At 49.7% G+C, this 22,310-nt stretch overlaps 1 protein-coding gene across 1 annotated transcript in view; it reads right to left on the bottom strand.

Moving 5' to 3' along the window:
- Nucleotides 1-22,310, bottom strand: part of TMEM19 (transmembrane protein 19) — a 174,161-nt gene that overhangs the window by 83,583 nt on the left and 68,268 nt on the right. The window contains exon 4 of the mRNA XM_078673924.1: nt 15,815-15,952. Within this exon, the coding sequence (XP_078530050.1) occupies nt 15,815-15,952 (138 nt within the window). The remainder of the gene's footprint in view (nt 1-15,814; nt 15,953-22,310) is intronic.

Here is a 22,310-nt window from a genome sequence, read left to right as displayed (position 1 = left end):
CACTGATGGCACTCCCTTGCCCATTAAAGGTCCTATTCCTTAATGTTAAGTGGCTTAACTCCCCCAACAAGAGGCGACCGGTATGGCGATACCTCCTGCAACACAACCCCAACATTATCTTTCTCCAAGAAACTCACCTTTTGCAAGTAGATGTTCAGCGTATGGCGCATCCAAAATACCCCTTACAATTCTGGGCTGCAGCGGGCACTAAAACAGTGGGGGTGGCTATCTTGTGTCGGACTGGCATCAGGCAGGGGGAACTTAAAACTTTTCAAAGCCCAGACAGGCGCTTCATTAAGGTGGGCGTTGGAATTGGGAGGGGCTCTTTTACATTGTGCAATATCTAGGCGCTTTACCAGATGCAGGACTCCTACCTCCAAACACTTTTGAGGGACCATGTCCCGCAGGGCGACCCCTCGCTGATCCTTGGGGGGGATTTTAACCTGGTGTGGGACCCTGGGATGGATTGCAGTGAAGCGACTTTGAATGGGGCCGGGGCTATGTCCTCTACACTTCGTGCGCAGATCTCAGATCTTGGCTTGATCGACTCGTGGCGATACCATTGGCCAGAGACACAGGATTTTACATATTACTCCCACGTACATCGTTCATATTCACGCATCGACTATCTGTTTATCTCTCACGTCCGGATACGGGACATGCTAGAGGCCTCAATGTCTGCCATATCGCTCTCCGAGCATGCCCATGTCGAACTTCCCCTGCAGGATCCGGCCGCTTGGCCCTCCCGTACCCCTTGGTGGAGCTTGCCGCCAAGTATTTTGCGGGACCCCGATGATGTGGAGAGCATTCGTATTGCCATTGACTTATTTCGCGAACAACGATATCTCTGAGACGCCATTAAGGCCATGATCAGAGGTCACATCACTTCGCTCTCGATCGCGCGGGCGCACGAGGCCAGACTTTTAGAAGATTCTCTCTGCTGACATTAAAACTGTAGAAAAACAAGATCAGTCCCGCTCCTCTCTAGCATCTCGACGGAGGCTGGCGAATCTCCGGGGGCAACTTCGCACTTTGCGCACTAACAAGGCGGAAAGATCCCTGCTGACCCTGAAACAGCGGTACTATGAAGGGGGGAGGGGTGGGGGGGACAAGGTGGGCAGGTTGCTGGCGAGGCGATTGAGGGCGCGAGCAGCGAAGTCCCACATAGCCAATATTCAGCTGCCATATGGCGGCTGGGCCACCTCGGAGCGAGCTATGTGCAAGGCCTTTAGGGATTACTATGCTGCCCTCTACACGGAAGAAGCACCCCCCGGAACTTATTGAGGATGCTCTGAACCAGTGTGCTTGGGCTCCGATTCATCCCCACCATGCCCAAGCGCTAAAGGGGCCTCTTACTGTTGAGGAAATGACGGCGGATGGAAAGACCCCGGGCCCGGATGGTCTCCCGCGGACCTTCTACTGCATGTTTCAGGCACAGCTTACGCCCTACCTCCTGCGACTGTATAATTCCTTTTCAGACACAGATGGGCAACACCCTCAATGGGTATGGCGGAAATCGCCCTCATACCCAAGCCTGGAAAAGTAGCAGCGCTATGCGCCTCCTACCGCCCTCAGCACTACTGAATACAGACCTTAAAATTTACACCAAAATTCTTGCCAAGCGTCTGGATCCCTACATGCCGGGTTTGGTGGAGCCAGACCAAGTTGGCTTTATTCGCAACCGCCAGGGGGCAGACAATGTACATAGAATCGCACACTAGGTAGGGAAGGTGCATCATTGGAACATACCAGCCTGCCTTCTGTCGCTTGACGCGGAGAAGGCGTTCGACCGGGTGGACTGGACTCTACTCAGGGTGGTGCTGCAGAGAGCCGGACTAGGCCGGTACATGATATCCAGAATTATGGCACCATACCTTGCCCCGCAGGCTAGGGTTCGGGTCAACGGGCAGCTCACAGAGCCCTTCCCCATTTGCAGAGGCACCCGGCAGGGCTGCCCCCTGTTGCCTCTGCTGTTCGCCCTTGTGGTAGAACCTCTACCGGAGAGGATTAGACAGCGTGCAGACATTAATGGCATCTCTAGAAGGGGTAGACAGAACAAGGTGGTGCTTTTCGCGGATGACCTTATCTTCACGCTTACGCGCCCGCATACATCTCTTCCGGCACTACACTCCCTGTTACAATCCTTCGAACGGGCATCGGGCCTCAAGATAAACCACGGCAAATCTTGGGCCCTGAATCTCACAATTCCTAAGGGGGAAGATACCTACTCTGGAAAGGCTTGCGCCGTACCAGTGGGCTATCGACCATATTCAGTACCTTGGCCTTAAGTTAACTCCCTCCTTGGACACCTGGACACAAATCAACTGGCGGGAGTGTAGACGGGCTAAACTGGAGGACCTGAGAAGGTGGAAGCCCTTGACGATGTCATGGCTGGGCAGACTAAATGCCATCAAAATGTCTATCTTACCCAAAATATTGTATTTATTTCAATGCCTCCCCACTCCGATCCCGCAACACCAAATTCAGGGCCTCCAGCGGGACCGGACTACATTTATATGGGGAGGGCGTAGGCCGCGATTTTCTCAGAAGATCCTCATTTTGCCGCGAGATAGGGGAGGGCTAGCCTGTCCCAATCTTCTAGATTATTATTGGGCCTCTCATCTCCGCTTCGCCTCAGAATGAACGACCACTGAGAGTGAAAAAATCTGGCTCCATATGGACAGGATGGTCACTAGGCACACCATCTGGGACCTTACGTGGCTCCACCGTACAGCGCGCTCCAGAAGTGCCTATATGGCTGTACCCACAAAAAGGGTCTTGGACATCTGGGACAGGGTGGCTGTGCGCAGGGGTCTCACAACCTTTCCTTCTCCTCACACTCCCATTATGGGGAATCCATTATTTCCCCGGCCTACCACTCCCAAGCCTTCGCTCAATAGGTAAAAGGGGGATGCAGGCTAGTCAGCGATCTCTATGAGGGGTGCACACTAAAAACATTTACGCTGTGCAGAGATGAATTTCACCTCCCATTGGGAGCTGGACTACAGTATGCGCAATTGCGTCACTGGGTCACCTCCTTGGAGATGCAGCAGGCGGCCACCCGCCCATTCACCCCTTTCGAACGGCTGGTCCGCTCCTTTGACGAGTCAAAGGGTCTCATCTCTCGCACATATCAGATCCTACCCACCATATCAGCAAAAATAGCAACGGATGTCTGCCACGGAAATTCCATCCTCGCAATGGAATCGTTTATGGAACGACATACCCAAGGTCTACAACAGTATCTCGCAAAGGGAGAATGCATATAAAATCATGACTCAATGGTATTATCCGCCTGACCGGCTGCATAAAATGTTACCTGCCTCCTCTCCTTTGTGCTGGAGGTGTTCGGGTGCAACTGGGGATTTTATACACATCTGGTGGTCATGCCCGCTCTTGACCTTGTTTTGGAAAGAAGTTCTCAGTCATATTAAACGGGTACTTGGCTTCCCCCTGCCTGCTTCCATTAACATAATCCTTTTGGGTATTAAACCAGTTAAACTATAGGCACTCACCCGTAGCGATTGGATCCTGGCACTGCATATGCTTGGAGCAGCCAAGCAACTTATTGTGCTGCACTGGAAGAAAGCAGAAGCCCCTCCAATTGCTGCTTGGTATGTGCACCTCTGGCATGTCATAACCATGGAATTTTCAGCGCGTTTACAAGCCCGAGATACTCGCTTCGCCGCTGTCTGGCAACCCCTAATTAAGTATCTTTGCAAACTAGAGCATGTACGCTTTCTACCCGCCAAACTTAGAGCGATGCGACTCTTTGAAGACGCTATCCTCCCTCGGACCCTGATAGGTTGCTCTCACAACCGGGTTAACACAATGCGCAGCCTCTTCTACTAACTAATGGGGCTCCCATGGGCACGCACTATTGGCTCTATCCCCTATCCGCCTGCCCACACCCTCCTTTTTCCCTATGACCTCCTATTTTCTCTCTCCACCTTTCACTCTCCTACTAGTTCCTCCACGTTTCTTCTCCTCTAGGCCCTTTGCCCATGTTCTGATGTCAATGTTTTTAACAGGTTTTGTGAACCATCGCAACAAATCAACACTGTTTTACATGTTATACCACGCGGCCGGCCCAATAAGGGTTGTAGGCGACATGCTGTGTTTAAGATGCCTTGCCATACTTGTAGAGACTCGCCTATACGACGCGGCCGGCCCTGCATAGGGTTGTGGGCACAACGCTGTGTATACCTGGCCTGGTGTTCTCACTTTGTTTTAAAAATAAAACGTATTTCTAACAAAAAAACTGTGAGAGCATGGGAACAGTGTGCGAAGAGCAGAAAAATTGGAAAGAAGCGGTGACTAACCACACCACAAGAGTAGTGACAACACTGCAGGACCTAAAGACAGGAAAAGAAGAAAGAGCAAGCAGAGCCCTGCGCCACCACCCTCCCAGCATAAGACAATCTCCCAAAATCATGCCCCAGAAACATGGAACGTGTGTAGAAGTCATGGCAAAACATAGCAAACTACCACCCCCAACCTGAGCAAGGAAGGAAACCAGCTCCAAGACAGACAGGGACAACAACCTCCAAGCCACCTCAATATAGAGGGCAACACCCCCCAAGGGGCAAGGGCAAAACATGGCCGGGGAACCCATATCAGAGGAAGCAATGGAAGGAAGGGAGGGAGGGGAGGGAAGGACAGGGTTAGAAGCAATCCCCCCAACCCGGGAGAGCCAGAGTAGCCGGGCACCAGGGCACCGGAGGACCGGCACCCCATCCTCCAATGAACCATGGAGGAATGAACCGCCCCCAGACGGAACCACTTGTCCAGAACAACGAAGGCACTCACAGGAGACACAGCCCCCTCTGCCGGGCGGCAAGCACCAAAGACCAACCCAAGGGTCCTCGCAGAACAGAGGAGGAAGGGTGGGCCGTGAAGGAATACGAGGCTACAATCATCTCTACCAGATACATCGTTACTGAAGGTAAGTAACTCGTACATCTGATAGATACTACTAGCCGCAGATTTCTTCACGTAGAATAGATACCCTAGCAATACCCCCAGGGAAGGAGGGTTTGTGAAAGGACCCTACCAGCCAAGACAGACCAGGGGACCCACAGGGGACCAGAGCTGTGGACCAGGGAGAACTCGCCTTGGCCAGGCAATGGGAACCCCCACAAGCAGAACCCCACCGACCCAAGGGAGGTAGGAGGGAGAGAAGAAGGCAGAAGAGTCTTGCACACTGACAACAGAGGGACCAAGGGCAAGGCCGGAAGGGCCGAAGCACCCCACTCCTTCACAAGGCAAACTAGCCGCCGCTCAAAGCCAAGACAGGAAGAGCAGAAGAAGAAGCCTAGAAGACCCAAGGAAGCGAGGGAAAAGAAGGCAAACCCACTCCAGACCGAGAGCAACCTGCCAGCTAGGACAACACCGGCTGACAAGCCGCCAGAAGCAAAATGAGCAGGCCGAATCCCCCTGAGGAGAGTAGGCAGTGCCTGGCAAGGGAGAACACATGAGCACCCCAGCCCTCAGGATAGGAGTCGGGAGAGGAAGAGCCCAGGCACACCACCACGAGCGGCTGCTCAGACGACCTCAAGCAGCAGGGCAACCATAAAACGCCATGGAGAACAGGCACCCGAAGGCGACCAGAACCCCAAGCAGGGCGCAACCCATAGAACAGCTACCATTACTCCACAGGGTATGGCAAGTCCCAAACTATGGGAATCCTCTTTGTAAGAACTTCCGCAGCAGAGGAAAAAACAGAAGTGCCACAGGGAAAAAACAACCCCCGCGAAGGGCTCGACAAGCAGCCCAACCAAGCAGAAGGCCGAATCCGAGTCCGAGTCTGTGCAATAAAACACACAGAACTAACAAAGGGTCGTCCAGCGGCCAACAACGCCAAAGTCCCGAGAGGACGCGATAGCTAGAAAAATACACTCGATAACCAGAACAATCAGCCTAAGAAGGCCCAGAAGCAGCCCAACTCACGAGTCACTGAGGAGGAGATGGAGGACAATAAGGCGGAGGGCGGAGCCCCGCCAAGATTCTTTGGATGGCGGAGTCGGCAGGGACATGGAACAACACAGTACCGTCAAACGGCAGGTCAATGAGTCGCTCCCGAATATTCTCAGGGAATACTCCATCCCAAAGCCAGGCATGGCGACGGAGAGCGACCGAGGAAGCCATGGCCCAGCCCAGCACCTCGGAGATATCCAGAGCAGAGCAGAGGAGAGGATAAATGCCGCAAACTCCCGGCCATCCGACGTATGATTCCGCCTTACCAGGGTCCTGAAACGCTGCAGATCCCAGAGACTCAGCCGAGTCCCACAGACATGAGGAGGCGCTAGCCAGAACACACAAGGTGTTAAGGGCCAGCAGGGCAGTGCTAGTCGAGGCAAATATGTTGCGCCCCCAAGAGTCCAGCCAGCAGGCCTCCCCAGACGGCAGAGTCAACAGTGGCGGCAGGGAGGGAAAAGCAGTCTGCAAAAGGGGGCTGGCAGCCGAGGGGTAAAGGGACAGACACTCCAGGTCACGCGGCACCGGGAGGTGCTGGTGCAGAAGATGCTGAGGCACCAGGTCCCCTGAGGCAGGTCGCCTCCAAGCCCCCATCAAGGAAGAAAGAAGGGAGCCTTTAAAGGGGAGGAAGATTTTCCTCCCACCAGAGCCCTGGTGGAGGACCTCCAAGAGGTGGTCCGCCGGAATGTGAGCCACTGGGTCACCCATGCGCAGGACGCCCACAGCTTCGGACACAGCGTGAGCGAAGGCCGCACCTGCCTCCGTAGGGTCCCGTGGCGGAGAGAACAGCTCATCCGTGGGCGATGGCTGCAAACTAAGGAGGTCGTCCTCGAGGCCAAGCGGGACAGCCAGGGGCCAGATCTGGAAGCCAGAGGGAGCCGAAGAATGAGGGACCTGCCGCTCTTCCGACGAACACCTCTGCCTCAGGAAGGGTGGAGAAAAAGACACCACACGTCGGCTAGTTTCCGGAGAGGACAACACCAAAAGACAGCCTGCCTCCAGGGATGATGGAGCGTCCAAAGACGAATCCACAGTACGACCCCTACGCGGATTCGTAGAGTTCGCCGCCTGAGGCAGGATGCCGGAACCATCCGGCGTCACTGGACAAGAGTCCACCAAGTCATCCCGCACCGGAGACCGGAGTGGAGCTGGAGTCGAGCCGACCCTGGGACAACGCCGCCCCCCTCCGAGGTAGACACCTAAGTGGAGGAACGTGACGGCCCCGGGGAATGACCCGAAGTCTTCCGCCAGCCGCAGCCCAGAATTTGGCAGACATCGCTCGGCACCCCATGTGGCGTAGCCAGAGATGATGCAGCCACTGACTCGTCCTCTGAGGCTGCTGCCTGAGGGAAGGAACGAGAGGGGCCCAGAGAGGGACGAGGGGTCCTCATCCGGCCTCGACCTGGAGCGGGACAAGGAGGGGCCGCCGACCCCTTTGGCTTCGCACGGGCCAGCTGCTGCCGGCGTCGTAGCGGTGTCACTTCAGCCTTAGACAGGACCACCTTGTCAAAGGACTGAGAGGGGCTCGGGGATGAGACCTGAGCCCTGGCGACCTCCCGCGACGCCACAGGGACTCCCACAGGAGTGTGCGGCGAGGCAGAGATGCCGTGGCGTGAAGGAGGTGCCCCAGAGGAGCCGCACCACAACATCACCACATCCTCCAAGTCTGGATCTGAACCAGTCGGTACTGGGGCCGAAGCCGCCAGAGGTGCCGCGGAGGGACCCACGCAAGGCAGGGGATCCGCCAATGCCCCAGGAGGAGGAGGGGACGCCAGCGAGGCCTGCAGAGCCACCGCATGTGTCTACATTTGGACTCTCGACGCCCAAACACCGGGAAATGGTGGATAGGACGGCACGCGGGCTGCATCACCTGCGGAAAGTCCACACCCCCGGCCGGCCGGGTATCATCCCCCGGAGACAAACTGCGACACTTACCCATCGGGGAGCGACGCCCACGCAACATCGAGGAAGGGCGAGGACGACTACCATGACCGTATCTGAATACTTCTGCCGAAGTAGACCGGGGGGTGGACGCCGACCTGGAGAGACGCGCCGAGAGAAGTTTCATCCGGCGCGCCCACCGCGACTTCAACTGTCGACACTCCGGACAATCAGTGGCGCAGTGATCCTCCCCCAAACACCACATACAAATGAGGTGAGGGTCGGTCGCCGACATAAGACGCCCACAAAAAGAGCAAGTTTTGAAGCCCAAAAGGTATTCGCACACTGTCCCAGCAAAGCGAAATGGGGAAAAAAAAAGGGGGTGCCCCCCCAAACAGGCCCGAAGGACCGGATGCGCGTTGCACGTGGAAAAGGAAAAAACTGACATAGGCGTGCCGGGGCGGGTCTTATGTGACCTCGATGACGTCACGTACGCGGGCGATGCCTGGGCGGAGTCGCGTGATGTCGCCCCGGCGTGCAGGGTTGCTGTGGCAAGAAAAGTTTCAGGATCCAGTCTCGCGCATGGGGATAATTCTACTGGTAAGTAATCTGCGGCTATTAGTCTCTATCAGATATTTCGTTATGAGGGCTTGCATACTGGCTATCCTGGCTGGATTGGGGTATGCTAAGTATCTATTGTTGCACCTAAATACTGTTGGGTGTGGGACGGTTGGAGATGTGACTTGTTGAGGTTTATTGTGAATCCCAAGTTGTGCAGCAGCTGGATTGTGTAGTGTGTTTGTTGTACACAATTTATTTATTTATTTTTTACTCTTGTATGGCGCACAGCTACCCAAGAAGGGTTTCCCGGCGCCTATGACATGAGGTTGAGCAAAAGTATACGATGAGCATGATTTAGCATAGTTGTTTCTGGAAGAGCCAAGTCTTTATATTCTTTCTAAACCCGGTGTAGTTTTCTTCTTTGCGTATGTGTGGGGGAAGTGTGTTCCACAGAATAGGCCCTCTGACAGAGAAAGATCGTCCTACCATTCTTGTCAATCTGAACCTGGGGACCGTGAAGTTTGCTGCTGTTTGGGAGCGCAGAATTCTCGCTGGTAGGTAGGGTGTGGCTAGTGATTGCAAATGTTCCGGTGCCGTTTTTGATTTTATCCTGAACATGTAGCTCAGGGCTTTAAAACTGATACGGTTTTCTACCCTGAGCCAATATAGATCGTTCAGATGTTTTGACACCCTGGCGGTTTTTGGTATTCTGCACAGGAGTCTCGCGGCTGAGTTTTGAACCAGCTGTAGCCGTTTGAGGACTGCCTGATTTGAGCCCAGATAAAGAATATTGCCGTAGTCAAGACGCGATGTAATCAGTGCGTTGACTACGGTCTTTTGGGTGGCAAGGGGCAGCATCCATAGGATTTTTTTCAGCCACTTCATAATGGTGAAACAAAGACCTGCCACTTTATTTGCCTGTTGTTTCAACGATAGGGCATTATCAATGATGACCCCTAGGTTTCTTACCTGGGTTACTGGAGTGGGGAAATTTCCCAATTCAGGGGGCCAATGAGAGGAGTTCCATAGATCTTTGTTTTTTCCTAGCAAGAGGATCTCGGTTTTATCACCGTTTAATTTTAGCTGGTTGGTGGACATCCAGCTGAAGATTTTTTGGAGCCCGTGTTTGAGAAGGGAAGAGGCTGAGGATTTTGGGTCGGACAATGAGAAAATAATTTGGGAGTCATCAGCGTAGGTCATGAGGGTGAGTCCCACGCTGTCAGCTAGGTCGGCTAAGGGTCCGAGGTAAAGGTTGAAAAACACCGGGCTCAGGATGGAGCCCTGGGGAACTCCATGTGGGGCATTAAAGAGGTATCAGAGCAGGTAAGGGTAGATTTAATCTGGAAAGTCCTATCTGTTAGGAAGGACTCGATCCATTTTAATGCGTCGCCACGGATACCATTTCTCTCGAGTGTGGCCAGGAGTTTACTATGTGAGATGGTGTCAAAGGCCGCACTCAGGTCTAATAGAATGAGTGCGACCGTTTGACCATCATCCAAGAGTCTCCTGATGTTTTCGGTCACACCCAGCAGGGCGGTGTCAGTAGAGAATCCTGATCTGAAGCCCGATTGTGTTGGGTGAAGGAGGTCGTTTTCCTCTGTAAAGAGAGTAAGGGCAGAATGTATGTGCCTTTCCAAGAGTTTGGAAAAGGCCGGGAGCAGAGATATTGGTCGGTAATTTGCCAAGATTGCAGGGTCAGCTGAGGGTTTTTTCAAAAGTGGGTTAACCATGGCGTGTTTCCAGTATGATGGAACCGTAGAGAGTTGAAGGGAAGAATTTAAAGCGTCTGCTATAATGGTCAGGGAGGGGGTGTCAATCTGTTTCAGGACGCCAACGGGTACTGGATCACGAGGGGAGCCTGATGTGATGGTCTTGAGGGAGGATTTTAGAGATTCCTCAGTTATAGGAGGCCATCGCTTTAAAATGTTCAATTTGTCCAATTTTTCGGGGACGTCTTCCTGTGGGCCATTTCCGGCAGAAAATGAATTTATTAGCAATGATTTTTTCAATTTTTTCATTGAAAAAGGAGGCAAGGTCCTGGCATTGTATTTTATTTAAAGGACGAGTCGTTGCGATTGTTTGAGCACCTGCAAGGTCCTTTACCGTGTTGAAGAGTGTCTTTGCTTTATTTGCGGCAGAGTTTATAGTATTTGCTACGTATAAGGCACGAGCTTTAATACAGGAAGAGTGGTAAACATTTCTGGCTTTGTTGTATATCATCTTTTTTTCTTGAGTGTAGTCCTTCCGCCACTGCCTTTCAAGGGCTTTGCATTTTGACTTTTCGGTTTTTAGGAGTTCGTTAAACCAGGGGGCTGGGGGGCGATGGACATTCCTTTTGGCCTGAGTTGGAGGAAGACATTTGTCGGCTGCGTTCTCCAGCCATAAGTGGGTTGCTTCGGCTATACTTTCCATATTCAGGGCATGGATAGGAGGTTTATTGGCGAGGGTTTGGTTTAGTTTTTTGACATCAAGAAGCTTCCAATTTCTCATGGTAGTAGCTGGCCAGGCCATATTTGTTTGGGGGACATTAGATAAAGTAAGGCAGAAATGAAGGAGATGATGGTCTGACCAACATATAGGACTAGTTTGAACCCATTTTAGTCCGGGGTTATTGGAGAAAATGGGGTCCAGTAAGTGTCCTGCCTTATGTGTAGGTCCTGAATTAAGTAGTGTCATATTAAGTGCTGCTAGGTCATCCATTAAGTTGCAGCATGACATATTTGTAGAGTCCTCAAGGTGAAAATTTAGGTCACCAAGTATTGTAAAGTTTTTGGAATCGAGGTGAAAGGGGGTGATATAATTTGCCAGGTTTGCAGCCCATGTGTTTGCATTTCCGGGGGGTCTGTATATTAGGAGCCCGGAGAGCGTGAAATTGGGGTTTAGAGTGATTTAAAAATATGCAGCCTCACAGTCTGGAATATTGACAGGCTCCAGGTTGCAAAAAAAAAGTTCTCTGCGAAAAATGATCGCAATACCACCACCTACTTGGCCCGGTCTATCTCTCCTTACGATGGCGTAGTTTAAAGGGAGAGCGGTTGCTATATCTGGGCCAGAGCTTTCGTGTAACCATGTTTCCGTTAGGAACAGGACACTTGGTACCTTGTCTAGTAAAAAGGTGAGGATGTCAAGTTTGTGCTGCGGTAAAGATCTGCAATTAACGCTATAAAAAGAAAATTCGCAAGAGGCATGCTTTGGCCGTAGGGATGGTATTAAAGTGCAGGATCTTGGATCGGGGTGGGGTTGGATATTTGTAAGGGCGAAGTTACAATTCGTGCAAACTGTGCTATCTGATGGGGTTAGCACGGTGCAATTGCTATGTTTAGCAGGCCGTAGGGCTCTTAGTTGGTCGGAGCTCATACCTGTGATAGTTCGGACTAGTGGGGTATAGTTCCATGCCCCTTGTCCCGACCTGGCCCGGACGGGCACAGACGGGCTGGTCTTAGGCTTGTCTTTGGCGCGGCAGTGGCGCGGTCGCTGTGCGTCATAGGGAATATCCGGTTTATGTAGAGGACGGGCTAGTCTTCAGCTCCGCCTCTACACACTCGTTTGCCCAATCAGTGCCTGCCCCGGCTGGAAGCCGGAAGAAGGTACCGCCCTGCACCCTCCACACAAACAAGCCTAGCGCTTGCGGTGGACCAGGGCTGAAAAGTGTTTTGAATGTGAGGATCTTACCGAGGTAATTTAAAATTTCTACAATTGCTGTGTGACTTGGCTTTTATGAGCCAGTCGTCTAGGTAAGGAAACACATGAATGTGTTGTCTTCTTAAGTGGGCTGCTAGCACTCCGAGACATTTTGTGAAGCTTCTGGGTGCTGTTGTGACCCCAAATGGAAGGACTTTGAATTGGTAATGTTGTCCGTCTACCATGAACCGTAGGCATCTCCTGTGAGCAGGGTGAATAGGAATGTGGAAGTAGGCGTCCTTGAAATCTAGAGTGGCAAGGAAATCGCCTTGTTGGAGCAGTGGAAGGACCTGTTGTAGCGTGACCATGTGGAAGTGGTCAGATTGTATGTAAAGGTTTAACAGTCTGAGGTCTAATATTCGCCTGAGCGAGCCATCCTTTTTGGGAATGAGGAAACAAAGGGAGGAAACCCCTGTACCTTGCTGGTAAGGGAACTGGTTCTATTGCATGTTTTTGCAAGAGAGAGAGAACCTTCTGCTTGAGAAGCGTTAGATGTTCTGTGGACATTGGACGTTGTTTGGGAGGTATGTTGGAGGAGAGGGGGGTAGAAGTAAGTTCCAGGCAGTAACCATAGTGGATAATTCATCTTACCCACTTGTCTGTGGTGATGGAATTCCAGACAGGTAGGAACTGTGATAGTCTTCCCTGGAGTGGAGTGGTCTGCGGGGAGTGGAGGGAAGTCACTATTTTGTGGTGGGGGATTTGCAGGTATTAGAACCACGTCCTCTGCCTCTGTTATTGCCTGTCTAAATCCCTCTAAAAAATCCTCTGCTCTGGGAAGTTTGAGTGGAGCTTTTGTATGTTGAAGAGGTGTTTTCTGTGCCAGTTGTTTTGGAGGCGCCCCTATAAGAGGAGCGACAAAAGGAACCTCTACTAGTTGTTGCTTGTAGAGCCCCCATGGATTTGGCTGTTTCTATGTCCTTTTTCATCTTTTCTAAAGATGTGTCCACAGTAGATCCTGACAAGTGTTCCTGATCCAAGGGTTGATTGAGGATAGTAGACTGTACCTCGTTTGAAACCAGATATGCGTAGCCAAGCATGTCTGCGCAGTAATACACTTGTATTAATTGTGGGAGATGCTGTATCTGCTGCATCCAGGGCACATTTAATTGAGGTGTTTGTAATTAATTTCCCCTCTTGTACAAGATGGTTTGCCTTGGTCTTATATTGGTCTGGGAGATGCTGCATGAACTTTACAAGCTCATCGTAGTGAGCCCTGTCATACCTTGCTAGTACGGCTTGTGAGTTGGCGATACGCCAGACGTTTGCCACCTGGGACGCAACTCTTTTACCTGATGCATCTAGTAGTTTAGACTCTTTGTCTGGCAGAGGTGCATCACCTGTGGGGTTTGGGAATTTGCCAGTTTACGGGCATTTGCCACTATCAATGAGTCCAGAGGAAGTTGACCCTTAATGTAAACTGGATCACTCGGCGCTGGTATGTGTTTTTTCTCAATTCTAGGATTGAGGACCCTAGCTCTGACAGGGTAATTAAAAACTTCAGGGGCATTTTTAATCATCCCTTTGAGCATAGGGAGAGTGGTTGTTAGCTTTTGAGGCTGTGAGAATGTGTCTAATAAAAAAAACCTCTTCTAGGGCGTCTGAATGGAGTTAAACCCCAAGGTATTGTGTAGCTCTATTTATCAGTTGCGCAAACCCTACGTGGTCATCTGGAGGGGATGTTCTGGAGGGGTATAAATCTGGCTCAGGTACATCAGGGACATTATCATCTTCCCAAGAGTCAGGAGGTGGAATACTGCGAGTGTCATCATCAGTATATGTATCATGATGTGGTGGGTCTTGGTCTTCATCTCCACCCCCTAAATCCTCATCTTGTGTTGCAAGTTATAGAGGAGGTACTGGAGAGTGTGCCGGAGAAAGCATAAGGGCTGGAAGCTTTGGAGGTGGTGAAAAAGGCCTTATAGGTGAGGTGGCCGAGTCCTTTTTCTTTGAGGGTATCTCAGGTGTTTGAGGTGTCCAATTTCCTTGTTTTAGGTGGTATATAGGTGACTTGCCGAGTAATGGGGTCAATATGCAGTGTCTTTTGCGTAGGATTCGGTGGATCTGGATGGCTGCAGTCTTTTTCCGGCACCAAGGATTTAGGCTCAGAGTGGTATTTTGGCCTACCTTCCTTAGCTTTAGGAGGAGTTTTTGTGTTCTTTTGCTTAGGTGGTGTTTTCGACTCCGAAGATTTCCGGATCCGAAGTTTTGGATGGAGTTTGCTTCGGTGCCGAAGTTTCTGGTATTTTGTGTTTTGGTTTTGGTGCTGAAGAATCTGGAGTCGACGGTACCCTGGGCTTATGTTTCGGTGCCAAAGAGGGTTTTTCGGTGCAGTGATAGGGCTGGCTCGATCCCAAGCTGCCTGAAGGCTTAGTGGGCTTCAGAGCCAGGCCCAGAGGCGGGGCTTCTGAAGCAGTATCACAGTGTCGACCCAGACCCAAAGGTGAAGGTGTTACCGGAGCCTTGTGTTTTTTCGGGGCCCGGGGCGTCGACATCAGTACTCACGGTTCGTTGACCTGGAGTAATCGACTGGTCTTCTGAGTCTGAATTGTCGGCTTCAGAGATGCTGGCTTGTTCATCTCCTGTCTTAGGTTCCGGATCATCAGGGCCTGCCTCGAAGATGTCTTTGCAAAGGTATGCGATCTACAGCTCATATGCCTCAAACAGCATGTAGTAAAACAACAGTATTGACAAAATTCCAAGTAATACTTATGTACGCTAAGTCTAAAATAAACTTCTCTCTATAACCACGCCCTACTTGTGCAGCCACAGTGCTCTGAAACAAAGCATAATGCTCCCATGATTGTATTGGTCTAAGCGATGGGTTAGTCTGAAGTCAGGAGATCTCATGAGGCAGTATGTGGGAGTGGTTCGCTATAAAAGTCAGATCATGAGATTACCTATTAGGGGTAGCGGCTCACACATCTGGGGTCAGAGATAGGACTGTAGAGCCAGAACATATATATTTTCAAAAAAGGGATGGGGCAAGCGGTGGGGGTGGACAGAAAAGCAAAAGTCAACAAGAAAATGAAACTATGTTAGTGTGCAAACTACTGTCCCAGGAGGTATCACAGTGTCAGGAGAACATTGGGGGGTGGGGTACAGCATAGGGGGGTGTGGACAGAGCAGGGCGAAGAGCCCCAACCGTGGTCACCATCTCCCAGGCCATCAGTGCTCGAGCATTCCAAGGCGGCAATCAGACGGGGCAGCCCTGAGCAATCCTCCAGTCCGCTAAACAAGGTCAAGCCGGTGCCCCAGCCCCTGCGGTTACCATTATCCTGGTCATCTGCAGCTGTGGGAGATTCACATTCATATATCACCTTCGACAACAGGGAAGCTATGGGCCTATGGCAGACCCCACGTGCCTCCCTGCAGTGCACATATGACCAAGTTCTTATCATGGTTCTGTATTTCTGAACCTTATGTTAGATTCCTACAAAAACGTTCAAATAAAATAAACGAAATGCCTAGGGCTTAGAGCAATTAATGATTTTAGAAATGTTCAATCAAGAAACCGTGGGTTTTATGACAGACTTAAGATGAAGAGGTTTTGTTTTCAAAAGAAGGGACTTTCACAGGTTCCCAAATAGTACTTAGAAACTGAGGTTAGGAATTACATTCAACCACTAATTTTCCAAACTGTAGGATACAGTTCAACCAAATCTACAAAAACAGTATTTATCATGAATATGCTTTGTTGATATAATTTTGTTACCTTCCTTGTATTCGGAGTCGAAGCGCTTCTTTACATCACTCTTCCATTTAGTAAGAACAGAGGATGTGACAAAAAAGGCCATCAATGCAGAAAAAAAGCTGTAATTTGCAACTGTGAGGATGAAGCCAATGATTAATCCTAAAAAGTAAAATCAGTTGAAGTACAACATTAGGAGCAACATCAAAGCATGAAAGAAATGATCTGTACAATGACATTAGTATGTGGTACGCAGACATCTATTTATCAGTTCATAAGGAAAGAAACAAAATCAATAACGTTACATTTTATTGCTTCACAGATTATTGCAGACCTGCAAGGTTGTCAAGGTGTATTTTACATTGCATTAAAAAGAGAGTTTCCCCGTAAACAAGTTTTCAAAATATAAAAAATCTTGATTTATACAGAATGAGGAAACACACTGTTCAAGTTGTTATTTAAACAACATCAGACTAAAGGAAGCTGGATCAATCATTGACTGAAAATGTATTTAAAATATGCACATTTAGAGTTGAAGGTTTATTAGGTCTAATCTATTTATATAATAAAGGAAGACATACCAGGTTTTCAAGGACTTTACAGTAGATTTTAAAAACCATGTGCAAATTTGATTCAAGAAACTCGTTTGTAGAATTAGTAAAATACGTCAGAAATTAGCACTTGAATTGAAGGAGAGGGTTTCTGTAGATAGTGCAACATGTTCATAGCATTTCAAGTAGAATCAAACACAAACACAGAATTTCTTCACACAGAAAAAAGTCTCTAAATCATTTCTACAAAATGTTGTTGATTTGGCCAGACTTGATAATTTGCTAGATGCAATGCAAAAAGTATCTTTACAATCTTCAGAGTTAATGAAGAAGGCTATTGACTTTGTAGTCCAGTCTGGTGCACTATTATGTTGTGTGTGTGAACTAAAATGCAAATATTTCTAATTGTGCTCTGTGTAGCATCAAAGGAAGAGTCATCCCAACTGTGTCATTTAGACGGTAGTTCTAAATACTAGAGGCCATGAATGCTAGATTATCCATGTGGCGACGGTTTACAGAATTTTTGCTTAGTGATAATGCCAAATGCAAGAAATGTGAGGATCTTTGCATGCATACGGATAGTGATGTGAAGAAAGGTACACTCTAAAGCATTCTTAGACTTTTACAGGAAAACATGACTGCTGTACTGGACATGACAAAAAACTAGGGTCTGAAAACACATTAGTCTACCAAATGTTCAGCGTAATTGGTGTAGAGGTGAGATCTCCACGAGAGTAGGCTGGGCAAGACTTTTAGAGACTCTGGCACTGCAACATGTTCCATGTTAGAATTCTTGCTACTTTATAAGCAAAGAAATGTTGAGGCAGCAAATTAGGACATTTTATTTGACAGTGCATGAGAAATGGCTTGCAATGATGCAAAGAAATGTCCCTTCACAAGCCATGGCATTTGAAGACAATGAAGGTTCACTGAGGTACTCTACACACATTCTAGATTCTTTCTGTAAATGGGGAATTTTCTCAGGACTTGGAAAACACTGCTTCATTTTTGACCGCTTAAAAAATTGAGGGCATATGCATCCAGTTCAACACATATATGGTAGAACCTGTCCAAGAGAATGGCAATCTACAGGAGCACCAGTATTGGCATGGAAAGCTATGTTAGTGGCCAGAGTTAGCCTTCTAACTTGTATACTGGCTAGTTTGGCAGTGCCCGTCTCAAGTGCCAATGTTGAGAGTGCCTTTTCAATAATAAACGTTTATATGGGAAGGAAAGAGCGAGCGCATGACCAAAGACTCACTAAAGAAGTATTGTATGGTGTACTACAATAAGAAAACAAGTTACTTACCTGTAACTTTGGTTCCCCAGTATTGGTAACTTTCATAGATTCCCATGCTTTGTATCATTCCCCGTCGTCGGAATGGGAGCCTCGGTAGTATCACAACCATAGAAACAAAAGAGAGAAATAGGCCTAGGCCTCATCTCATTTTGTATCCTATCACCCTCTTTTTGTAAAAGAGACCAAACTTTTGTAAGGACCAATCAGAGCAGCCTCACCCCATAGAACCTTCCTGAGAGAGCTCAGAGCCTCAGATTTTCATAGCCGTTGTGAAAACCGCCACTATCTCTAATCAAAAGGCTGAGCTTTCCCAGGGGAGGAGGGTGGGCGTATGGGAATCTATGAAAGTTACCAATACTGGGGAACCAAAGTTACAGGTAAGTAACTTGTTTTCTTGCCCCAGTATTGGAACATTCATAGATTCCCATGCTTTGTATCAGAGTAGCTAGCAGTAAATCACAAAGACACATTTTGTAGATACATGGCATCACATAACCATATTAGCAATACTTATAGCATAGCAAAACAATAAACAAAATGTGCTCACCAGGATGGAGGGATTGTAGGGAAAGCTCACCTCTCAATGAAAAAGATTTCGCAGAACTGCTTGACCAACAGCCGCGTCGTCTCGTCCTGCAGACTCCAGGCGGTAGTGTTTCGTGAAGGTATGAGTACTGCTCCACATTGCTGCCCTGCATATGTCCTTAATGGCGACTCCAGAGAAGAGAGCCACCGACGATGCCACAGACCTTGTGGAATGTGCACGGACTTTCCTGTCCAGTGGCTTGCCCGCCTCCTGATGGCAGAATTGAATCGCACTGGAGATCCAGCGGGAAATGCCACTCTTTGCCAAAGGAAACCCCTTCCGTGGTGCGCTGTAGGACACAAACAACTGGGATGATTTCCGAAAGGGTCGTGTGCGCTCCAAGTAGAATTTCAAGCATCTCTGAACGTCCAAAGAATGCAATGTGCGTTCCGCAGGCTTAGAAGGGCGCGGAAAGAAAGACTTTAAAATCAAAGGCTCATTCAAGTGGAACTCAGACGGCACCTTCGGAATAAACTTCGGATTGGTGCGAAGAATAAGAACATCCTTTTTGAATTGAAGGAATGGATGCACTATGGAGAGGGCTTGAAGCTCACTAACTCTTCTCGCTGATGTCCGAGCTAAGAGGAGGGTAAGTTTCCAAGACAGGAACTTCAAGTCCGCCTTGTGCACAGGCTCAAACGGAGCTTTCATGAGTTGAGCCAGGACAAGATTGAGCTGCCAAACTGGTGGAGGAGGTCGAACTGGAGGATACATCCGAAACAAGCCTTTTAAGAATTGTTTAACAATCCTAGAGGACCATAAGAAAGGGCCTGAAGAACTACGCCGAAACCTTGATATGGCTGCAAGATGTACCTTCACAGACGAATGCGCCAACCCAGACTTAGCCAATGATAGTATATATGGCAAAAGTTGATGAGGCAGCGACTTGTAAAGATGGAGACCTTGTCTTTGACACCATAGGCAGAACCTCTTCCATTTTGCCTTGTAAGTTTTATTAGTGCTCGGTGCTCGAGCCTGTGACAAAACTTCTCTACATTCCTGGGCGAGATTCAGATGCCGGAACTCTCTGTGCTCAGGAGCAACGCTGTCAAGTGTAGCAGTTTCGGATCCGGATGGTAAACTTGCCCCTGATTCCTTGACAACAGGGACGGAATTGGTTGTAAGCAAATTGGAGGAGCCTGGGAGAGCCGCAGGAGTTCTGTGTACCAAAATTGGCGAGGCCACGCTGATGCAATGAGAATCATCTTGCATGGTTCCGCCTTCATTTTCCTGAGTACTCGAGGAATGAGGGGAATTGGAGGAAAAGCGTAAAAGAATGCGCTGTACCAGGCCTTCGAAAGGGCGTTCCCCAGGGATCCCTGATGGTGAACTTTGCTTGCGTAAAACCGGCATTTGGCGTTCACCGGAGAGGCAAAAAGGTCGATGGTTGGTGTCCCCCAAACAGAGAACACACTCTCCAGAATGGACTGATTCAATTCCCATTCGTGAGTCACCTCTGTCCGGCGACTCAGGGCATCCGCCTTGACATTGAGCGAGCCTGCCAGGTGTTCGGCTCTCAGACTGATGTTGTGAAGAATCGCATAATCCCAGATCCTCCGAGTTTCTGTGGACAGAGTTTGCGACCTCGTCCCCCCTTGCTTGTTGACGTAGTGCATGGCCGTCGTATTGTCCGTCCGCACCAGCACTGTATGGTTGCGAACTCTGGGAAGGAAAGCCTGCAAGGCCAACCGAATGGCTGTCAGCTCCAAAAAATTGATATGGCACTGGCGCTGCTCTGGACTCCAGTGCCCGCTAACTTGAAGCTCTCGAAGCACTGCTCCCCAGCCCTCCAAAGAGGCATCCGTGGTCATAATCAGGGGGGATGGTGAAATTCTGAACGTCAGACCTTGTGCGATATGGTCTTGTACTAGCCACCATTCGCATGCCCTTCTCATTGCTGCTGTCACCAACACCTTGTCGTTGAATAATCCCTCTGCTTGGCACCATTGTTTGTCTAGTTCTTCCTGCAGAGGACGCATTCGCAGCCTGCAATGCGGTATTAATGGTATGCAGGATGACATCGACCCGAGAAGGGACTTGTATTGACGGACTGAAAGGCATTTCTTGTGGAACAGTTGGCGAGCTGATACGATGAACTTTTGTTGACGCTCCTCCGAAGGACGAGCCGTGCCTTGCTTTGTGTCCAAAATGGCCCCAAGGAATCTTGCGGATCTGGAGGGTTGCAGAACTGACTTGTGTTTGTTTAGCTGAAGGCCCAGGCGACTGAACAACTGGATGCAAATTGAAACGGCTTGAGAAGTTTCCTTGAAAGATGGAGCCTTGACGAGCCAGTCGTCCAAGTAAGGGAAAACTTCCAGGGATTGTTTTCGTAGAAAAACCGCTACTGGTGCTAACACTTTGGTGAATACCCGTGGTGCAGACCGAAGGCCAAACGGAAGCACCTTGAATTGGCAATGGCTCTTGCCCACTGTGAAGCGCAGATATGGTCTGTGAGCTGGGTGTATAGGTATGTGGAAATACGCATCTTCTAAATCCAGAGACGCCAAATAGTCGCCTGGGTTCAAAAGAGGAAGAATTTCTTGGAGAGTGACCATCCTGAAAGAGAGTTTGATGAGATCAGTGTTGAGCTCTCGTAGGTCTGGTATGGGGCACCAAGTCTTTATCGGCTTCCGCACCAGGAAGAACCTGGAATAAAAACCTCTGCCCCTCTGAGAGAGAGGTACCGGTTCTATTGCCCCCTTGAGGAACAATTGATGGGCTTCGAGATGGAGCAGTCCCAGATATTTTGTGCGGATGGCGCCCGGAGCTCTTGTTGGAGGAAGATCTTGGAATTCCAACGTATGGCCACTCTCTACAATATTCAGGACCCACTGGTCCGATGTTATAGACTTCCAGCTGTTCAGGCAAAATGATATCCTGCCCCCCACTTATGTGACTGGGAGGGTAGGAACAGTAGGTAGAGCCAGGAGGCTGCTATTGCCCCTTGGCGTTGTCACCTCCCTGACGGTTCGGACGGCCTCGCGGAGGTTGGCGCGAGTAAGACGCCGATTGTCCCTGCCGTTGATTTGAGTATTGGGTCTTATAAGACTGCGAAGATTGCGAGGAATATCTCTGTTGGGTGTTGCCTCTATACGAAGAGAAACCTCTGCCACGAGCGCCTTTAAATGGGACCTTACGGTAGTGGAGTGATCCCAAGGACTTCGCCGTGTCTGTATCCTTTTTTATATTTTGCAGGGCATCATCAACATGCTTACCGAAAAGCATCTCTCCATCAAATGGGAGATCCAGGATCTTATTTTGGACCTCCTGACGAAACCAGGTGGCTCTCAACCAGCCCTGGCGACGTAGCACCGCTGACCCTGCTAAGGCCTGAAAAGCTGTGGAAGCTATATCCATAGCACAGTCGATCACTTCAGAGGAGGATTTCTCTCCCTCCATCAGCACTCTTGGCCTCATCCCTTGTGGAGTCTGGTAGTTGGTCCACAAACGGTTCCATGTCACACCACATCTGGCGATTGTATCTGCCGAGAATCGCGAGAGCATTTGCTGCTCTAACAAGCAAGCTGGCCATGGAAGAAAACCTCTTCCCCATGTTATCCAGGGGCCTACCGTCCTTGTCCGGGGGCGTAGTCAAAGGTGTTGACGGGTTTTTGGACTTGCTTTGGGCGGCCTGTGAGATCACCGAATCAGGCTTCGGCTGTCCAAGAAGACAAGCTGGACTGCCTTCTGGGGCCTTATACTTCTTTTCCAGTCTGGGGAGAACCGGAATAACAGTGGCTGGATTTCGCATGATCTTCATACCTTCCTCCCACACATGTTCAATTATGGGAATGTACTTGACAGATCTTCTGTATTATTCCTTGAAGTCAGAGGAAACATTCAGACTCTTCTCTCGTAATCGGCAGTCCAAACCTCTTTGACGCTCTCTCCATCAGGTTATGGAACCCCCCCCTATATCAACTGGAGGGGAGATAGAAGTATCACGACCAGAGGCGTCTGGATCTTGTAGCCCACTGTCACCCTGATCCAAGTCTGGGTTCTGCAATGGATCAGTCAAGGGATCCACCTGTACAGCCTCATCGTCCGAAGAGGTATCCTGCTGGACAGTATTGGCTGGTTCGG

This window comes from Lissotriton helveticus, chromosome 1_1 (assembly GCF_964261635.1).
Source record: "Lissotriton helveticus chromosome 1_1, aLisHel1.1, whole genome shotgun sequence".
Taxonomy (NCBI): Eukaryota; Metazoa; Chordata; class Amphibia; order Caudata; family Salamandridae; genus Lissotriton; species Lissotriton helveticus.
Note: the sequence above shows the minus strand (reverse complement) of the source record. Positions and strands in the feature narration are given on the sequence as shown.